This window comes from Echeneis naucrates, chromosome 20 (assembly GCF_900963305.1).
Source record: "Echeneis naucrates chromosome 20, fEcheNa1.1, whole genome shotgun sequence".
NCBI classification, from domain to species: Eukaryota; Metazoa; Chordata; class Actinopteri; order Carangiformes; family Echeneidae; genus Echeneis; species Echeneis naucrates.
Window position 1 is genome coordinate 13,447,673 of NC_042530.1, and position 17,038 is coordinate 13,464,710.

General features: G+C 40.5%; 1 protein-coding gene across 2 annotated transcripts in view; it reads left to right on the top strand.

Annotated features, from left to right (window-relative positions):
* Positions 1–16,848, top strand: part of LOC115060977 (E3 ubiquitin-protein ligase HECW1) — a 57,708-nt gene extending 40,860 nt beyond the window's left edge. Inside the window, exons 15-29 of one of the 2 annotated variants that reach the window (XM_029529172.1) lie at positions 172–357; positions 722–856; positions 1,783–1,897; positions 1,992–2,088; positions 2,998–3,081; positions 3,209–3,315; positions 4,800–4,914; positions 5,631–5,744; positions 6,499–6,651; positions 7,374–7,472; positions 8,027–8,156; positions 8,417–8,563; positions 8,770–8,884; positions 9,382–9,580; positions 10,827–16,848. In XM_029529172.1, coding sequence (XP_029385032.1) covers positions 172–357; positions 722–856; positions 1,783–1,897; positions 1,992–2,088; positions 2,998–3,081; positions 3,209–3,315; positions 4,800–4,914; positions 5,631–5,744; positions 6,499–6,651; positions 7,374–7,472; positions 8,027–8,156; positions 8,417–8,563; positions 8,770–8,884; positions 9,382–9,580; positions 10,827–10,938 — 1,908 coding nt within the window. In that variant the 3' untranslated portion in view covers positions 10,939–16,848. Of the gene's footprint in view, positions 1–171; positions 358–721; positions 857–1,782; positions 1,898–1,991; positions 2,089–2,997; positions 3,082–3,208; positions 3,316–4,799; positions 4,915–5,630; positions 5,745–6,498; positions 6,652–7,373; positions 7,473–8,026; positions 8,157–8,416; positions 8,564–8,769; positions 8,885–9,381; positions 9,581–10,826 lie in introns of those variants that run through there. The other variant, XR_003842303.1, reaches the window with a different exon arrangement.
* Positions 16,849–17,038: the final 190 nt, after the last annotated feature.

Genomic DNA, 17,038 nt, shown 5'->3' on the forward strand with positions numbered 1-17,038 from the left:
TAATTATATATTCAGTGTGACACTGATAGAAGCATCTGTTTCAGCTACGCAAACCCAACTTCCCACGCACATGCTCACAAATGCACAGCCAAAATGAGAGGAAAACAGTGTTTTCTGACAAGGCCGCTGTACTTCATCATTTTCTAAAAAAAATTTCTATTCACTCTCCAGGCAGCATACCGGATGTTCACCAGCAGTAGCTGTGTGAAGCACATGATCCTGAAGGTGCGTCGGGATGCCAGGAATTTCGAGCGCTACCAACACAACCGGGACCTGGTTGTGTTCCTCAATAAGTTTGCAGACACCCAGCTGGAGCTGCCAAGGGGCTGGGAGATCAAGACTGACCCCCAGGGAAAGGTATTGCCCTTTATGCGAGTGGAGTAACCTTGTAATGACTCTGCTGGAGGGGGCGGGTGTCAGTAGTCATACAGTACAGTTCTACTCTGAAAGGCTAACAAAGCAAAATGAATGAAGGACAGAACACTGGACTGTGTGGTAACAATCAAGGAAGGTCAGTCACAACACAGATCACAGTCTGTCAGGGGTAGATTAAGTTATATACTGTTAAAATCAGACAAACCCATGTGAAAACAGTAAATCTCTTAGATGCAGCATACATGTGGTCTGTAAAATTTAAAGAACAATATTTTTGACTTTTACGCTGCCTTAGATACTGTATTAAAAGGATGTCATTAAATTCATATTATTTCCTGCGTCCCAGTCGTTCTTTGTGGACCATAACAGTCGAGCAACAACTTTCATCGACCCTCGGATCCCACTGCAGAACGGCCGGCTGCCGGGCCACCTCGCCCACAGACAGCACCTGCAGAGACTACGCAGCTACAGCGCAGGAGAGGTAAGCACACATCAGTTTTACAGTAATCAATTCTGAGTTACTCACAAGAGGCTGTTTGTTTCCACATACTGTGAAGACGACTTGACACAATTCCTTGTTTGTGTTTAGTTGGCTCATAAAATCTTAAAAAAAAAGAAAAGAAAAGGCTGCTAGTTTTCTGAATTGTTTGTTTGTTGTCTTTATTGTAAGCCAACGATGTGTTAGTAATTTGGAACTTTCCCTCCTCAATCTGAGATTCTGAGAACAAATCTGACTCATATTCTTAAGAAACAATTGTCAAATGCGCAATTTTAAAATGCAAAGTCCTGGTGACTGTCATTTTTAAGAACCATTTATGGACCAGGAGGAAACACCCTGAGCAACAGTTTTTTTCATTGACAAAGCCCTCATTGTTTTTTGTGGACAGTGGAGCCTTCCCGGTGTGGAGGACTAAGATAAGTCAGGCAGTGGATTTCATCTAGACTGAAGAATAGAAATTTAAAAAATGCCTTACAGCACCATAGTAAACTTCCCACAGCATTTCAGCCAAGGAGCATTAAGAGCCAGAGGCTTCAAGCTTAAATATTAAAAGCAGCAACTAGATTGTGGGGGGGGTGTTATTCTAGATGGTTGAAATTTTATCTTTATAACAATTGCAACAACAGCAATGACACTCATCTTATCGGGTAAATAAGCCTTTTAAGCTGTTAACTCTGAATAATAATTCAGTCAAATCTTAACATACACACAATACATGGATATTTAGACCCAGTTACTTTCAGAGGATGTGATTGTGATTAATAATAAATCCAGTTTGAAATCATATAGAAAGACAGTTGTTTTAACTCTAAAAGCTAAATAGGCATAAACTTCAATAAGGTGTCTGTGATTTTCTTAGATCAACAGCTGTCTCTTGGTGAAACTTGCATCCTGTTCTCTGTTCTCAGGCATCTGATGTGTCCAGGAGTCGAGGGGCTTCTCTGATGGCCAGGCCTGGAAACAGTCTGGTAGCCGCCATACGAAATCAACATCACGGTGACCCACAACAAGTGACTGCTCCATGTAGGCACTGTCATACTGTCCCTAACCACTCACAGAACATTGCTTCAACTATAACCTTCTACATTAATGTGTCTCTCCTTCTCTCGTTCTTCAGCTTACAATGACAAAATAGTGGCATTCCTTCGACAGCCGAACATATTCGATATGTTGCAGGAGCGTCAGCCAAGCCTGAGCAGAAACCATGCGCTGAGGTATCCCTCTTTCTTGAAGTACCAATTCTTAAATACTGGCATCTTTATTATTATCTCACTCTTTATTTGTTATCTCTATGCAGTGCTCTTGGTCCACAATGTTTGTTCCATAGAAAAATACATCTATCTGAAGCTGTTGTGACGCTTCTACATCAGTTTAGCCAGTCAGCGATAGACTGTCCGTGTACTTTCCTCTTTGGTTAGCTAGGCACGTGGTCGTTGCATAAGCAGCTTGCAGCAATCATAATGGCTTCACTGACTGTACTAGTCACTTACATATCAGCAGTTTGGTTCATTTGATCCAGATCAAGGAAATTAATATGCATTATCCATTACCTTTTAGTTTATTATCACCCTAAGTACAAATGAACCAAGAGGGAGTAAATATGCCATATAAGCCATTTGGTGATCATCCTATATCACCAAAGGTGCTTCTAAGACATTTTCAGATTTATTATCGGTTTGCTCTGGTCCAGTTAATTGGTTGTTAGCCGATCACCAGTCAACCAATCATCTGTTGACCTTTGAGCAGTTTTAATGGAGCAGTATGCTGTCTGATTCTTTTTCACTCTGGGGTCAAAGCAGCAACATACCTCACTTTGGGTCACTACTGCCCCCTGAAATATAGAAATATATTGGAACCACTGATGTTACCAGCATTGCATTTATTGAGCATTATTCAGGGGGCTCTGTTGCAAATGGTTTGTCCCAGTCTTGAAAAATCATGCTTTTAAAAAGTAGTATGATTCAGCAGTTCAGTTCCATATAATGGAAATGATTTTGCCATCTATTCTAAGTGGCTTCAGAGGCTGTAATTTGATTTTACTTGGTTATGGAGCCGAGAATGAGTCTTAACACCCAGATATTTGCTTCTATGAACAAGGGATTAAATACTACTCTTGCTTTTAGGGAGAAGATCCATTACATCCGAACAGAAGGTACCCAGGGGGTGGAGAAGCTGTCATGTGATGCAGACCTAGTCATCCTATTAAGGTAAAGAAGCTCACTGAGTAGTGTAAAGCCAACATGTATAGTTTGTTCTAATTATTGCTGAAATTACACGATGTGCTTTTGTTTGGAAATCATATCCTCTCTGCTCTTGTGTCTCTTGGCTCTGCAGTTTATTTGAAGAAGAAATCATGTCTTATGTTCCACCTCACCCCATCCACCCCGGCTTCAGCTTCTCTCCTCGCTGTTCACCCGCCTCCTCACCACAGAACTCTCCTGGTAGGTCGTCCAGCCAGCCAGTTTCACATAATTTTGACAGAATTTAATTTAATTCAGTCAATTCAGTCTACTGATCCTCAGTCTTTTACTTCTTTCTTGTCAGAGGCATTTATCAGTTTGGCTGCTGTTACTATACTCTAATATTACGACTTTAACATTTTCTGGGTTGAGAGGAATATCTTATTCACCTTGTAGAATATAACATTCATCGCAAGATCACTCAGTGGGAAGCTGCAAGGGAGCTGGGATATCAAAAGTAAATAATACAAGTTGTTTTTGGAGTTTCCTGGCTGGCAGATTTGGAGATGCTATAACGTACTAATGTACAGAAATCCCATAACAGTAATCAGTGCCATTTGACATAGCCTGCTGTGCTATGTTAGGGGCCACTAATGTTATCCTAATGAGCTCCACGAGACCTCAAGCAAGTGTGTGTATGTGTGTTATTGATGGGATGGTCTATAAATGGAAATTGGGTCACAGCAGGGAAGCTTGGCTTGTAATTATGCTTCATTTGTTAGCTGTTATTGTCTTTGTGGAGACCTGACCTGGAAACTCTGAGGATGAAATGTGGAGAACTCAGAGAACTGCTTCATATCATTCCGTCCCAGGCCCATCAGGGGTCAGTCCATTTCTTAGTTGGTTTTCAAATATCAACGTTTGGGAATGCCACACAACAAAAATGCACTGATTCAACTCAAGCCAGAGGTAACATGACAACATGGTCCCTTGTCTGCAAGGAAACCCCTGGAAGATCATGTTCTACAGAACATTTTCAGAGAAATAAAGAGAGTGCTGTTCTTGAATGTTGCATCTTTGACCCAGAGCTTCAATATTTCGTGTGCTACAGTTGCTGTGCACATGGTCCGTCCTGACATTTAGAAGCTTAATGGTTATGAATAGTCTTATTTGTTGAAGCATGAGGAAATAAATCAGGTATGGTGCTCAACAGTTGAACATTTACCAATCAGTGAACATTTGTAGATCGCCAGGTGAAATGATCTCAAATCCATTATGATCATCATCAGTGTGACGTATGCCTCCAGGCTGTAATTGGAGTTTCAGTTGTGTAGGTGTGCAATCATGCTATCTCATCCTGAAGGGAATAAGTCTCAGGGAAGCTTCGTGGTGAAATGACTCAGCAGTTTTGTCAGACTATTGATACAAAATAAATTCACCTAAAAGATCAATACATGAGGAGACTGATGTTTGTTTACAAGGGATTTTTCCTGACTTCATTCTGAAGAGTATAGACATGCACAGAATTGCATAAGTTTCTTCTCTTGCAGATCTTGTTTTATTTCATGTGAGCTGATCTGTTCTAAATCTGTGTCCTTGGAGTTCAATCAGAAGCCATTTCTAAAGAGCCAAATGCCAAATGTTCAATATTAAATAAAGTTGCTCTACAGACAAATTTTTCCTCATTACTATAAAATATTGTTTCAGCATGGATTTTTTCTTTTCCTTTCCTTGTGTGTGTGTAGGCTTGCAGAGGGCCAGGGCTCCAGCTCCTTACCGCAGAGACTTTGAAGCCAAACTACGAAACTTCTATAGGAAATTAGAAGCCAAGGGCTACGGCCAAGGACCAGGCAAGATCAAGTAAGACTTGCTGCAAATCACACAGGATGCAACTTGCCTTCAAAATGAAACAGATGCCTTCAGAAAACGGGATGATTGACCATCCTGTTGTTTTTTATTACTATTGCAGGTTCCCATGAATTGTAGTAGTTAGAGTCCATGCAATGAAAAAAAACAAACAAACAAACCACTGAAGAAACTGCTCCATGTTTTGCTTCAGTTTAATCGTCATGATAGGTGTGTGTCCTTATTATCACTCACCTTTAATTTGTTTTTCAGGCCTTAAATGGTCTGGGTCTAACCCTGAGCCCACTCCATTCCCAGATCTCTCAGATCCTCAGACCAACTGCTCCTGACTGTCCCTTAGTTTGGGCTGAAGGAAAGGGTCAATGGGGAAGTTTGAGCTGTTAACCTGTTTTAATTAAATGTTTTTCCTCCATGGACATTTTGAAGGCTTAACTTGAAACCCGCATGCTTTCTTGTGCTTTTGAGTTTCCCTGAGGTTTTTCACTTTCAGCATCTGTGTTTTTACTCCAAACAGTTCCCTGCCTGACTGACTACACTAACTTTGGTTTCATTTTAGCTGCTCATGATAACTTAATTAGGTTTGATTTGTTACATCTATAAAATGAAATGCTTGTCTACTGTGCCTCAGACACTGAACAGCTGAATAATTAAGATATGACAAATCCAAACAATTGAAAGACTTCTTCGCTTGTTTGTTGTGGTTTTTGCAGGCTGCTGATCAGGAGAGAACACTTGCTGGAAGGAACCTTTAACCAGGTGATGGCATACTCCCGCAAAGAGCTGCAGAGGAACAAACTCTATGTCACCTTCCTGGGGGAGGAAGGGTGAGATACACACACTCGCACACTAACGCACGGTGATGTAACACAGCTTTGTGGGTTGCATTGCAGTGGGTTTATGCTTGAAATTGCCACCATGTTTGTTTCTTATAAGAAGCATAAATAAACTTTGCACACACGCAAACTCCCACACAACGGTACACAAGATAAACAGGAGGAAAACAGTTAATCAGATGTTTTCTATGTAACGCAGAACCATAAGAAGCAACTGAAAATAACAGATAAACACACACATGCACAAGTGTCAGTAAAAACCTGTTCAGCGACAATGAGCACCAGCTGTACAGGCAACAACAAATCACACTGCACCGCAACTGTAGCGTGATACAGTGTGCTGAAGACATGTGCAAGAGAGAGGGAAAAGTGAGCTCTACTCTATGGACTGAACTCACTCCCTCCCTCAGTGTGTGTGTGTCCCTCAGTGCTCCAGAGCGTGTTTCAGATATTCTGCTGCGGTCAGGTGACTAAAAGTTACTCACTGCTGCTTTAAATGTTGTATATGTCGCTTTTTTTGTTGAACAAAAAGTTCTTGGTGAGTTCCAAAAATCTTATGAAACACTGCTGAAACTCTAAAATAATCCTAATTAATTAATGAAACATCATTGGTTTGAGGTGGATAAATAGACTTGATCTATTTTTTAAATAGGCCAAAGGGCTTTATTACCAGTCTAAATCTCCAAATATACCATGAACCAGATATATAAAAGGCCATCCTCTCTTCTCCCTCTCTTTTCTTCAGGTTAGATTACAGCGGCCCATCCAGAGAGTTCTTCTTCCTCTTGTCTCAGGAGCTGTTTAATCCATACTATGGCCTGTTTGAATACTCAGCCAACGACACATACACTGTTCAAATCAGCCCCATGTCAGCTTTTGTTGAGAACCATCTGGAATGGTGAGCTGCACAACAAACACATACACACACCCATTCTTATTATTTCATGAAACAATTAAATTACAAAATAAGGATCTTACTGTTTCTACCTGTAGTGTTAAACAATTGGGGGGTTATGGTTAAGTTCTGGTTTTCAAATGTGTTAATAAGTAAGTTTAGGAGGAATATGGTATTGACCGGTGCACAAAGTGCTTGAACCTTAACACCTTAATAGATTTTTATATAATTGTTGTTCTTCTGATTGCCTTTGAAACTAGTCGAATCACAGTCTCTGGCAGGTATATGTAACCTGGCTCAGTGACCAGTTTACATAGTTATCTGATTGTCAAATGTCACATAAATATGTAGTGGTTCCAGATATTAATCATTTCGCCCCCTGATTTTTAATCATCGCAATCTCTCAGTCTGAAACAACCATATTATTCGGAGTCAATGAATTGTAAAAAAAAAAAAAAACTTGTAAGGGATGTGTTTGACACATCATGAAGGATGATTCTTCTTTGATGTTGATAATGAATGTTCCCTCTAATACAAGGGAGGTTAGAATTTTGATCAATCAAATCAACGATTAAGCCTGTAACAAACAGCATGTTGTGGAAGAGAGATTCAGTTCCTGTTAAAGTTATTTTTCAAAAGGCTTTATTGGTTATGCTTTTGTGAGACAGATGTTGGTCTCTTTGAGTATCAAACATACCTGTGCGTGTCTTTGTGTGTTTGTCCAGGTTCCGTTTCAGTGGTCGTATCCTGGGCCTGGCTTTGATCCACCAGTACCTGCTGGATGCTTTTTTCACCAGACCCTTCTACAAGGCTCTACTCAGACTGTCAGTACACACAAACATGCACACTGGGTGCTAGGCTAATGCTTAACATGACAACTCCTGAAAATGCAGTCTCACTTTCATGTAGTTATATTCTGCCAGAAGTTTGAATGTCATTCATATCATGTAGATTCCATTGGGAGACTGAAACTTTGTGCAGATATAAAATTCTCTTTGTTGAATCCTGAATGAAAAAGATCAGCATGTTACTCCTCTCTGCAGCAGCAGCTGAGGCTCATGGGTATTGTAATCTCAAGGATCCCAAGCAAATACTGAACAAAGTTTGTCCATGACTGATGGCCAGAACATCAGCCTATACCACTGCTACATTATACAGGATGATTTTGTGCAGAAATATTTGTCAATAGCTAAAAGAAAACAGGGAATGTGGAATCAGTGGTTACTCCTTCACAAGTCGATTAATGTTTATGTATGTCATGTTAAAAAAGACTGACGCATTTCAAAAAAAAAAAAAAGATTGTTTTATTAAATTATTTGTCAGTGTACATGGAGCAGCTTAGTCAGTTACATAAGTGAGTTGTTTGTGTCTCCTGCAGAGCGACAGACCTGTCTGACCTGGAGTATCTGGATGAGGAGTTCCACCAGTCCCTGCAGTGGATGAAAGACAATGACATCACCGACATTTTGGACCTCACCTTCACAGTCAATGAGGAAGTCTTCGGCCAGGTTTGTTATCTAACCCACGGGCACGATGATCTGTTGTTGCATGTTGATCTCTTTGTCCCTCCCACGCAAATACTGTACCTAGAGTAAGATGTTTTATTTTCTTCATCTTGTTTTTCTGTGAAATGCTGTGAGAAGTTTTAGATTAGACAAAGTGGAGATATTTTTTTTTTTTCCTGTATTGTTTTGCACATGTAACCTCTATGCCAAACTTTCACTGTTTATCAACCTCATTTTTAACCAGAGCTCTCCTTTCTTATTAGGTGACAGAGCGTGAGTTGAAGTCAGGTGGTTCCAACCTACAAGTGACAGAGAAGAACAAGAAAGATTACATTGAGCGAATGGCCAAGTGGAGGGTGGAGAGAGGAGTGGTGCAGCAGACAGAAGCACTGGTCAGAGGCTTTTACGAGGTAAACAGCTGGCAAAGACCAAATGATTTTGACCACTTTTCAGATCATCATCTGATTGAAGCTTCCAGGGCAAAACTGAACTGAAGAATCTAGTCCTGCAGTGCAATTTACAGTGAAGCATCCTGTTCACCTCACCCGAGCATGGACGTGTGCATGCAGTACGCATGCAAACACACACTCTTTGCCTTTTTTCTTGTCCCATCCAGGTGGTGGACTCCAGGCTGGTGTCTGTGTTCGATGCACGCGAGTTGGAGCTGGTGATTGCAGGAACAGTTGAAATTGACCTTGGTGACTGGAGGAGCAACACAGAGTACAGAGGAGGTGTGTTTATCCAGTTGTGTATGTATTAATATGCACATGTATATCTTGAGTGTTACCTGGATCGGAAAAACATGCAGGTTATCAGAGTGACCTGACTGTATGAGATGTAGTCAGGCTTACCTCATGTATGAGCACCAGCCAAGTGCAACACATAGCCTATTTAGCTTTCCCCAGAAAAGGAACAGAGGATCAATAGAACTCAAACCTATACAGTGTGCTGAATATGAGTGTGGAACTCGAATGCAAAAAATACAGATGCTGGTGGTTGAACAGAGCCAGGCCATCTAACTCTGTTTTTAGTCTTTATTCTAACTTTCATTGTTAAACTGTGTTAATGAGTGTTAAATCATTTACATCCCAAAATGCCAAACAATTTTTTTGAGACAAAAGTCACTTCAGTAAAGCTGCAAAAAAGCCCCAAAAGTTCCAGTCTTTCAGAGCTGTCAACAAATCTTCCCATAATTTCACACATAAACTCACTGACTCCCACTGACCAGGTTACCATGATGGTCACATCGTGATGCGGTGGTTTTGGGCTGCCGTGGAGCGGTTCAACAACGAGCAGCGCCTCCGCCTGCTGCAGTTTGTCACAGGGACATCCAGCGTGCCCTACGAAGGCTTTGCTGCCCTGCGTGGCTCCAACGGCCTTCGACGGTTCTGCATCGAGAAGTGGGGCAAAGTCACATCGCTACCCAGGTATCTAAGCTTATTTCCTATGAGGCTGCACCCACTCCCTACCCGCTACAATATCTCATACATACTTTTGGACTATAGTCACTGCAGGTGCTTTACGGTACATTTAGATTGATAATATTAACTGAGATGTTTGAATTGCATATGGGATGTTGAGATTGTTCTTGGCTGGTAGAACAATAAACCTGTCAGTCCCCATCAAAATGTACCGGCAACTTTTTATTTCGTACATATTATTTAAGTCTTAGACTTGGAGTATTATATAACCGCTCTAATATTGCCACTTTCAAAGCAATGTGCCAACTCAGCAGAAGAGCTATTTTAGTATTTTTTCCCTCCTCTGCAGTCTAAGTGGATGTGATATTGCTCCTCTGACCTTACAGCAGGACATTAATTTAGTAAACAGCAGCCAAAATGCGAGTATGCTCAGCAGAAATAAACCAGGGCTCAGGTTTCACTGCAGAGTAGGGAGAAGTGCCAGAGTTTGACTTTATCGACATTGGACGATTTCACATCAACCATTGTATTATAATGTCATACTAACTGTGGTACTGTGCTGATAATAAGGTTTGGACGCAGTGGAGTTTGCTCCACTATACTGCATTTAACACTTAACATAGAAGCGATAACGGATATGCCTCAGCATGAGTTGCACTGGTTTGTCATTGATCCCAGGTTTGTTGTCAAAAGCCTATTGCTATGCACAGTTTTGAAAGTTACAGTCAAATATTTGTGTGTGGTGGCGTACAGTTAGACAGAGATCCTAAGACTTTTTTTTTTTTTTTTTTTCATACGTGGGTCATGTGAAGTAAATTTTTTCATCCCCCCACATCCCCCATAGAAGACCAAAATGTGTAACTGAATGTACTATATGCGCAGACAGCGACTGAGCTCTGCAAGGGGAATACAGCCACCTAGCTCAGCTGGATGGACCCTGTTGGTGGAGACTTTCTTGTTTTTCTTTCCTTTGTTCTTTCTTTTTCTCCATGATGAACAGAAAGTGGGATGGAGCGGAGTGGTGTGGAGAGGTGGGCTGGAGCACATGTAATGGACAGCTCCGTCAGCTGTGAGCAGTGGTTCGTCCTGCTCACGCTCACATGTTCGTGTCGTGGTCACCTGCAGAAAGAGCCGCGAAGCTTGGCTATAGCTTCATCTCTACGCTGCAGATGAAATATTGCATGTACATTGAAATGTAAAATTCCTTTTGATTTTTCAGGGAAGATTAACATGTCTTATATGCCTTTTTCAGGGCTCATACCTGCTTTAACCGACTGGACCTGCCTCCCTACCCTTCATACACCATGCTGTATGAGAAACTGCTGATCGCTGTGGAGGAGACCAGCACATTTGGCCTGGAGTGAGGTGGACAAGCCCGACAGTTCAACCTTGTTGAATCCCTCTCTGTGTAACACTGGCTGGGCCAAAATGCAGCAACAACAAATAAGCAGCTCTTGTGGGCTTCTAATGTCGTAGAGAGACTCGGATCGTGCACAGCAAGTTTGTTTTAATGAAGTTATAATGAAGTCCTTCACCTGGCTATATGGGTGTTCATGTGAGCACCCAGCACTTGGTACACCACAGCAGGACTACTGTTATTTTTATATTGATCATTAAGTCCAGAAACTATGACACACAGCACTGACTTAAAAAAAGAAAGAAAGAAAGACAGAAAATAATATATATCTATATAAATGCATACCTCAAGAAAGGGTATGTACAATGGAATAAAATCACTTATAGTTGCATGCACCTAAATTCATCAGCCATCCAATGACAAAAATACTTATAAAATAAATTCTAACACAATAGTAACAAATAAATAAACTGTACAGAAATATCACTGATCTAAGAAATCTAAGACGGTGGAGTGACAGCTAAATACATGAGAATTTATCTTCAAAATTTGAATTGACATAAAAGATTTTAATTACAGTGTAATGAATCACAAACCCTATTTAATGCTTATATATGTGAAAAGCAAAGTGAAGCAAAAAGAATAAGATAACAGACAAGTTTGTACCAAATGTGAATGGGAAAGGTTACACTTACAATCAGACTTCAACAGTTCCCTATCACTCATTCATTCATTTATCTTCTGTCGCCTATTCGTTTCCGGGTCGCGGGGTCTGCTGTAGCCAATCTCAGTTTAGATTGGGCCAGGGCGGGATACACCCTGGACAGGCCGTGTTTGGACAGTGGGAGAAAACCCACAAAGCACAGACAGAAACGCTGCACCGAAAGGCCCCAGGCCCGGGAGCTGAATCCGCAACCTTTTTATTGTGGGGCCACAGCACTAACCACTCTTACGCCGTGCTGCCCATGATGACTTATGAATTTGTCAATCTTTTCTGTCAATTCAAAAACTTGAATGCTAAAGATGTGTGAAAAGTGCTGCACAGAGATTCTCAGGCGGTTTGCTGCTCAAGTAGCATTCTGATGAAAACCTGTGAATGTGGCCGAAGAATTGGAATTAAGAATATTATTAAAAATTTTATTGCCAGTGTGATGATGGATGTGATGATACTCAGTCTAGTCTCTCCAATGCAAAAGGAACAATCATGTCTGGCGTTTGAGCTGGAGAAGTGGCAAGAATAATTGCGTAATTTATTTAGAAATACATTATTAAAGAAATGCAATGAAGCTCGAAGGCCTGAGGGGGTGATCAGTAGATTGATACTGTCAACTCTACAATGAAGATCACTGTAAAAGTAATACTAATTGTCTGTTTGTGTCAGTGAGAGCAGTAGCTGTGGTATGTTAATCTAGGGGAAGGACATCTGGACATGAGACAGAAAATCAGACCTGCAGAATTCCAAGAAGGATTTCTTGACTATTTACCAGCTGAAGAAATTCACTGTACCTATCAAAGAGCAGATAGAGATCAAACAGTGAAGGCAAAAGGTACATCTACAGATGACTGATAAGAAAATCAAACCCAAGAGTGGGAAACTGATGGGGATATGAATAAATAAGATCTGGACATCTGAAGGGAGACGCGAATAATAGTCAAGCCATGAACATCTTGTTAAGCACTCCATGAACTAAAGCAGTTCAATGTCAATAATTTAGAAGACAGTGCTGTTCTTCAGCAGGCTCCTCGGTAATGAGCAAAGACTCCAGTGAAAAGCTGAAAGTCTGAGAATGTTCATAGAAACTGGGGGAAAAGTAACATAAAAACTCTTCCTAAACAATTTACCTTCGGTCTAATTAATTGGATTCATTGTCCATTAACAACGAATCCAAGTGGGTCTAATCACCAATGATACTTTATCCTGTCTTGATTTTCGAGATGTAATGTCCAGAAAGACGTAGATCTGGACCTTCACCAGGTTCTCTGTGTCCCCGTGGTTCACTCCAAAGCAGACAGCAGCTGGACACAAACCTTTCATGGTACTGAACAGTAGTCCCTCCAAGCTTTCGTGCTCAACGTTTTCAAAAGCTGAGGCCATGATGTCATGCCTCCTCTTACAAAGTAGCCATCAATACCAACACAAGGGCTTCTGGGACTGCTTCCACAGAGATCATGGTGACAGTAGATGCACATGTGGGTACTCCAGCTGGCTGAAGGGGACTTTCTTTGTACCTGTAGGCCGAAGTGGGGCTTCACCCTTCGGCACCTCTGGTCCTACTGTTTGAATGGGAGCTTCACATACTCTTATTCAAGTCTTCCACTAATGAATTTCTGTCTGTGTGTACACCATCACCTCAGTGCTGTGCACGGAGCAGGAACTCCAACATCAGAGCCTTTACTGTCTCACACAATGTGACTGGTACCAAGCAGCATGTGGGTCTTCAAGGGCTTCACCGGACCAGCTCCCTGGACTGATCCAGCTCTTCTGGTACTAACTTGTGAAGTGGAACAGATGCCCTTGGATGAACCAGTGTAATATATGCAATAGTTATGAAATTAACTTAAAGCTGTTCCGCAGTCTGCTGTGTTCTTTCAGACAGTGACTGACTGCAGCATTCCCACAGCGTTCCCACAGCGTCTCCTCAGCATTTCCACAGAATTCCTACAGCGTTCCCGCAGCGTTACCAACCCTTTGTCTACATCTCCGGTTCAGTAATCAAACCGTGCCTCAGTTACTTACTGTCTCACATTCGGCCTGTGGTTTTGTGGGGCTAAGGGATTTGTTCTTAAGCCTCATAAAAGAAAAGCTTGAGTTTAGATATTTTTGAAAGCAGTGTGCATGTTCTCTTGGCATTGGCTTTCCTTTCCTGTCACACTCTGAATATGAGTCAGGTTTACTGGAAACTCTGACACCCAATTTACACCAAGCCACCTCATGCGTCTTCATGGGCAGATTTGCAATATCATTTTTTATTTTCAATTTAAGAAAAAGCCAAGTAATGCAACAAGAAATCTGGCAAGTGTGAACCAGATGTTGAAAAGGTGTGAAAGCTTTTTATCTCTCAAAGTTCTATACAGTATCTGTCCTCCTTCTAAGTGTAACTGCACAGTTCCTCATTGCAACAATTGAAAGAGCTGCAAAATTAAAGAGTAGTGGATAAATGATAAATGAAAATGTTGTTTAAAGCCTTTTGTATCTTCAGGCGGAGCTGCCTGAAGTCTGCCCTTAAGTGACGTCACTTGAGTCAGAGTACACTACAGGGCAAGAAGTTTGAAAATGAGAACAATCAACTTTTGTGGAGGTAAAAGTGAGCATGAGGCTAGAAGCTCCAGGTTCGGTTAGCCCCCATTATTGTTAAAGACAATAAGGAAACAATGAAGGACAATGATGAAGATTGTGGGGATTAAGACAAGGAGATATCTCTGTTTTCCATTCATGCGAAATGTTGACGTGTGCACTTTAAGTTTTAAACACGCTGGCTGGACTGTTTTTAACTTGTTATCCTGGGGCCATTTTCGCCAGCTGTTCATAAGTTCAAGCTTAACATGGTCGTAACATTAGTGTTTGCAAAGTTCATCACTAACAGGTTCCACCACATAAACTACTTCTTATTTAGAAATTCGATGCTACTAAACGTGCATACTCACCAACTGCCAGGTTTAACTGTTGTGGGATTATCTGATCCAAATTACCAAATTACTAGCAACTATCTGAGCCATTTAAAGTGAAAAGTTGATATATCCAACCTGAAGTTTGATGAAATAAATCTTTATAATATAACTCTTGATAATTTGAAATCACATCCTGCTAAATTACCTCAGTGTACCTCAATTTATGAAACCAACAACCTAACATTTGGCTAAATTAGTAAACCATGTCAGTTAGGCTGGATATTTCCTATTTTACTATAAATCATATCAAAACATTCACAGAAGTATATTTCTTATGTTAAACAACTTTAAAATTCAAATTTTCTGATTATATGCTACAGAGACCTCCTGTTTGTACAGTTAATGGCTCTTCACTGGCGAGTGCTACAAATGTTTTCTGGCAACAGTCTACCAAAGTCTTTACCAGCTGAGAAGTTTAATCTAATGGTGAAATCCAATACAGATCACAACAGAGAAATGAACTACTGAGAACTTTTGAAGCACTTTACGTTCTAACTTAGTAATGGTTTATGAGGAGCTGGTGGAGAACAATGACAGCCGTCACCAGACAGCTTCATCTGGTTCAGAATGGGGCCCAACCTCCTTTTCATCCAGTGCAAGAAATGCACATGCCAATAAAAATGACAATGTATTGAATCACTGTGGGGATTTGTCCAAATGTTTGAGATGAATCAATCCCTCACTGTTAAAATTACAATGACACCATTGAATGCCAGTGGAGGAGTACTCCTTATTGACCCTAACCCATTTTGCAAAAGTGAACCTTCATGTTCAGCTTAACCACAGTTTCCTCGCCAAGACCCCAGTCTTTCACTTAGCTATCATATTTGCCATATAATTATTTATTGTAGGCCTACCAACTGAGAATCATTTAATTTCCAGCATTAGCTGTATTATAAGTTTTCATTGACCTGAGCTGATATATTGAGTTATACAGAGTCATTGAATAGACACATTGTTGTCAGATGGAGGGGTTAAGATAAGACTATGGAATACAAAGCGCATGAAATGGCTGGATGAGACCTCTGAACTGTGTCACACCCGTTGAAATAATTTGACCACAGTTGAACTTCTCATGATTCATCAGCAGCCTGTTGGATTTCATGCTTCTGTCTTCCCCAAATGATGTAATATTATTCTCTCCTATTCTTTTTTTTCTTCACCTAAATGGTGCTTTGTTTGCTGTCTAGCTACAGAAGTAAGAAAAAGCCAAATTTCAGAAAGTATCGCAGCAGAAACAGATGAGATGGCTTTCTCATCACACTGCACTGGCAGTCGGACCATCAGTACTGCAGTGGTTAGGCCTTATCCGTGTATCTCTACAACCAAGAGGACAAGGCTGTGGTTATGTTGCATTCCGTGTCTTGTTTTGTTTTTTGTTTTCTTTTGGGTTTTTTTTCTACACTCTTTTGTACTGTTATTTATACTGTATTGTAATTATAAGTAAATGGAAGACCTGACGCTTCCCTTGAATGTTTTGTTTGTTTGCTATTTTGTGATGGTGTTATGAGAAGCATCAGTTGAGAAGTTTGCCTTCACTTTTGAAGCCTTCCTGTTTTGACTTGTGTCTTTTCTATTACCCGTTGAGCTAATTGATGATCAGTCACTACTGTGGTTTTGTTTTCATTGTGCTCACAATGACAGACAGACAGACAGAGCGTCTCTAGCGTGTAACTCAGACCGGTCTTTGACAGTAAATGACGTGCATAAAAAGAAGAGATTTCTGTGTGCAATTTGTTATGTACAGGCGCATTTCTGTTATTAGATTGATATGTTTAGTACATGCATTGTAGACCTTGACCACAAAGAATGGTTAAAAGCACTCCCATAACACTGACATGTAAGTGCACTAATTGAATCATTTAATTAAATACTGAAATGAACTTTCAGAGAAAGAAAGGTGGTGGAAATTTGTAGTGGCAGTATTTGTGTTTTTGATTAATTTGTCAATTTTTCATTTTTAAAAAGGGAATCTAACAAAGGGAGTAAGTGAATGACTGATGGGATGGTGGCAACTTTGCTAAGGCATGCATTGTTATTCTTTCTTATTTTTTAGCTATGTGTGTGTGAGTGAGTGTGAGTGTGTCTGTATGTGTATATATTGTACTGTATATGTATATGTGCATATTGTTGAAAAGTACAGCTATGTATTGTCTGAGAACGGGTTGCTGAATACTCAGGCTGTGCTAACGCTCCACCATACCATACAGCTGTTCATGAATCTCAATAAAAAAAGGTCACTTTGTTACTTTGCTTCCATTGTGTCAATATAATATACAATCTGAAACTGGTGAAAGACAGGAGGATTAAGAATCTCAGGTTTTCTTCTTGACCTTGGATATAGTTAGCTGCCTTTGACTTAAATGGTTATCTGGACTCCAGGAGGATGTTTTGCAAACAACTAATTTGTGGAATGAGAAAACAGAAACTTAAATTCT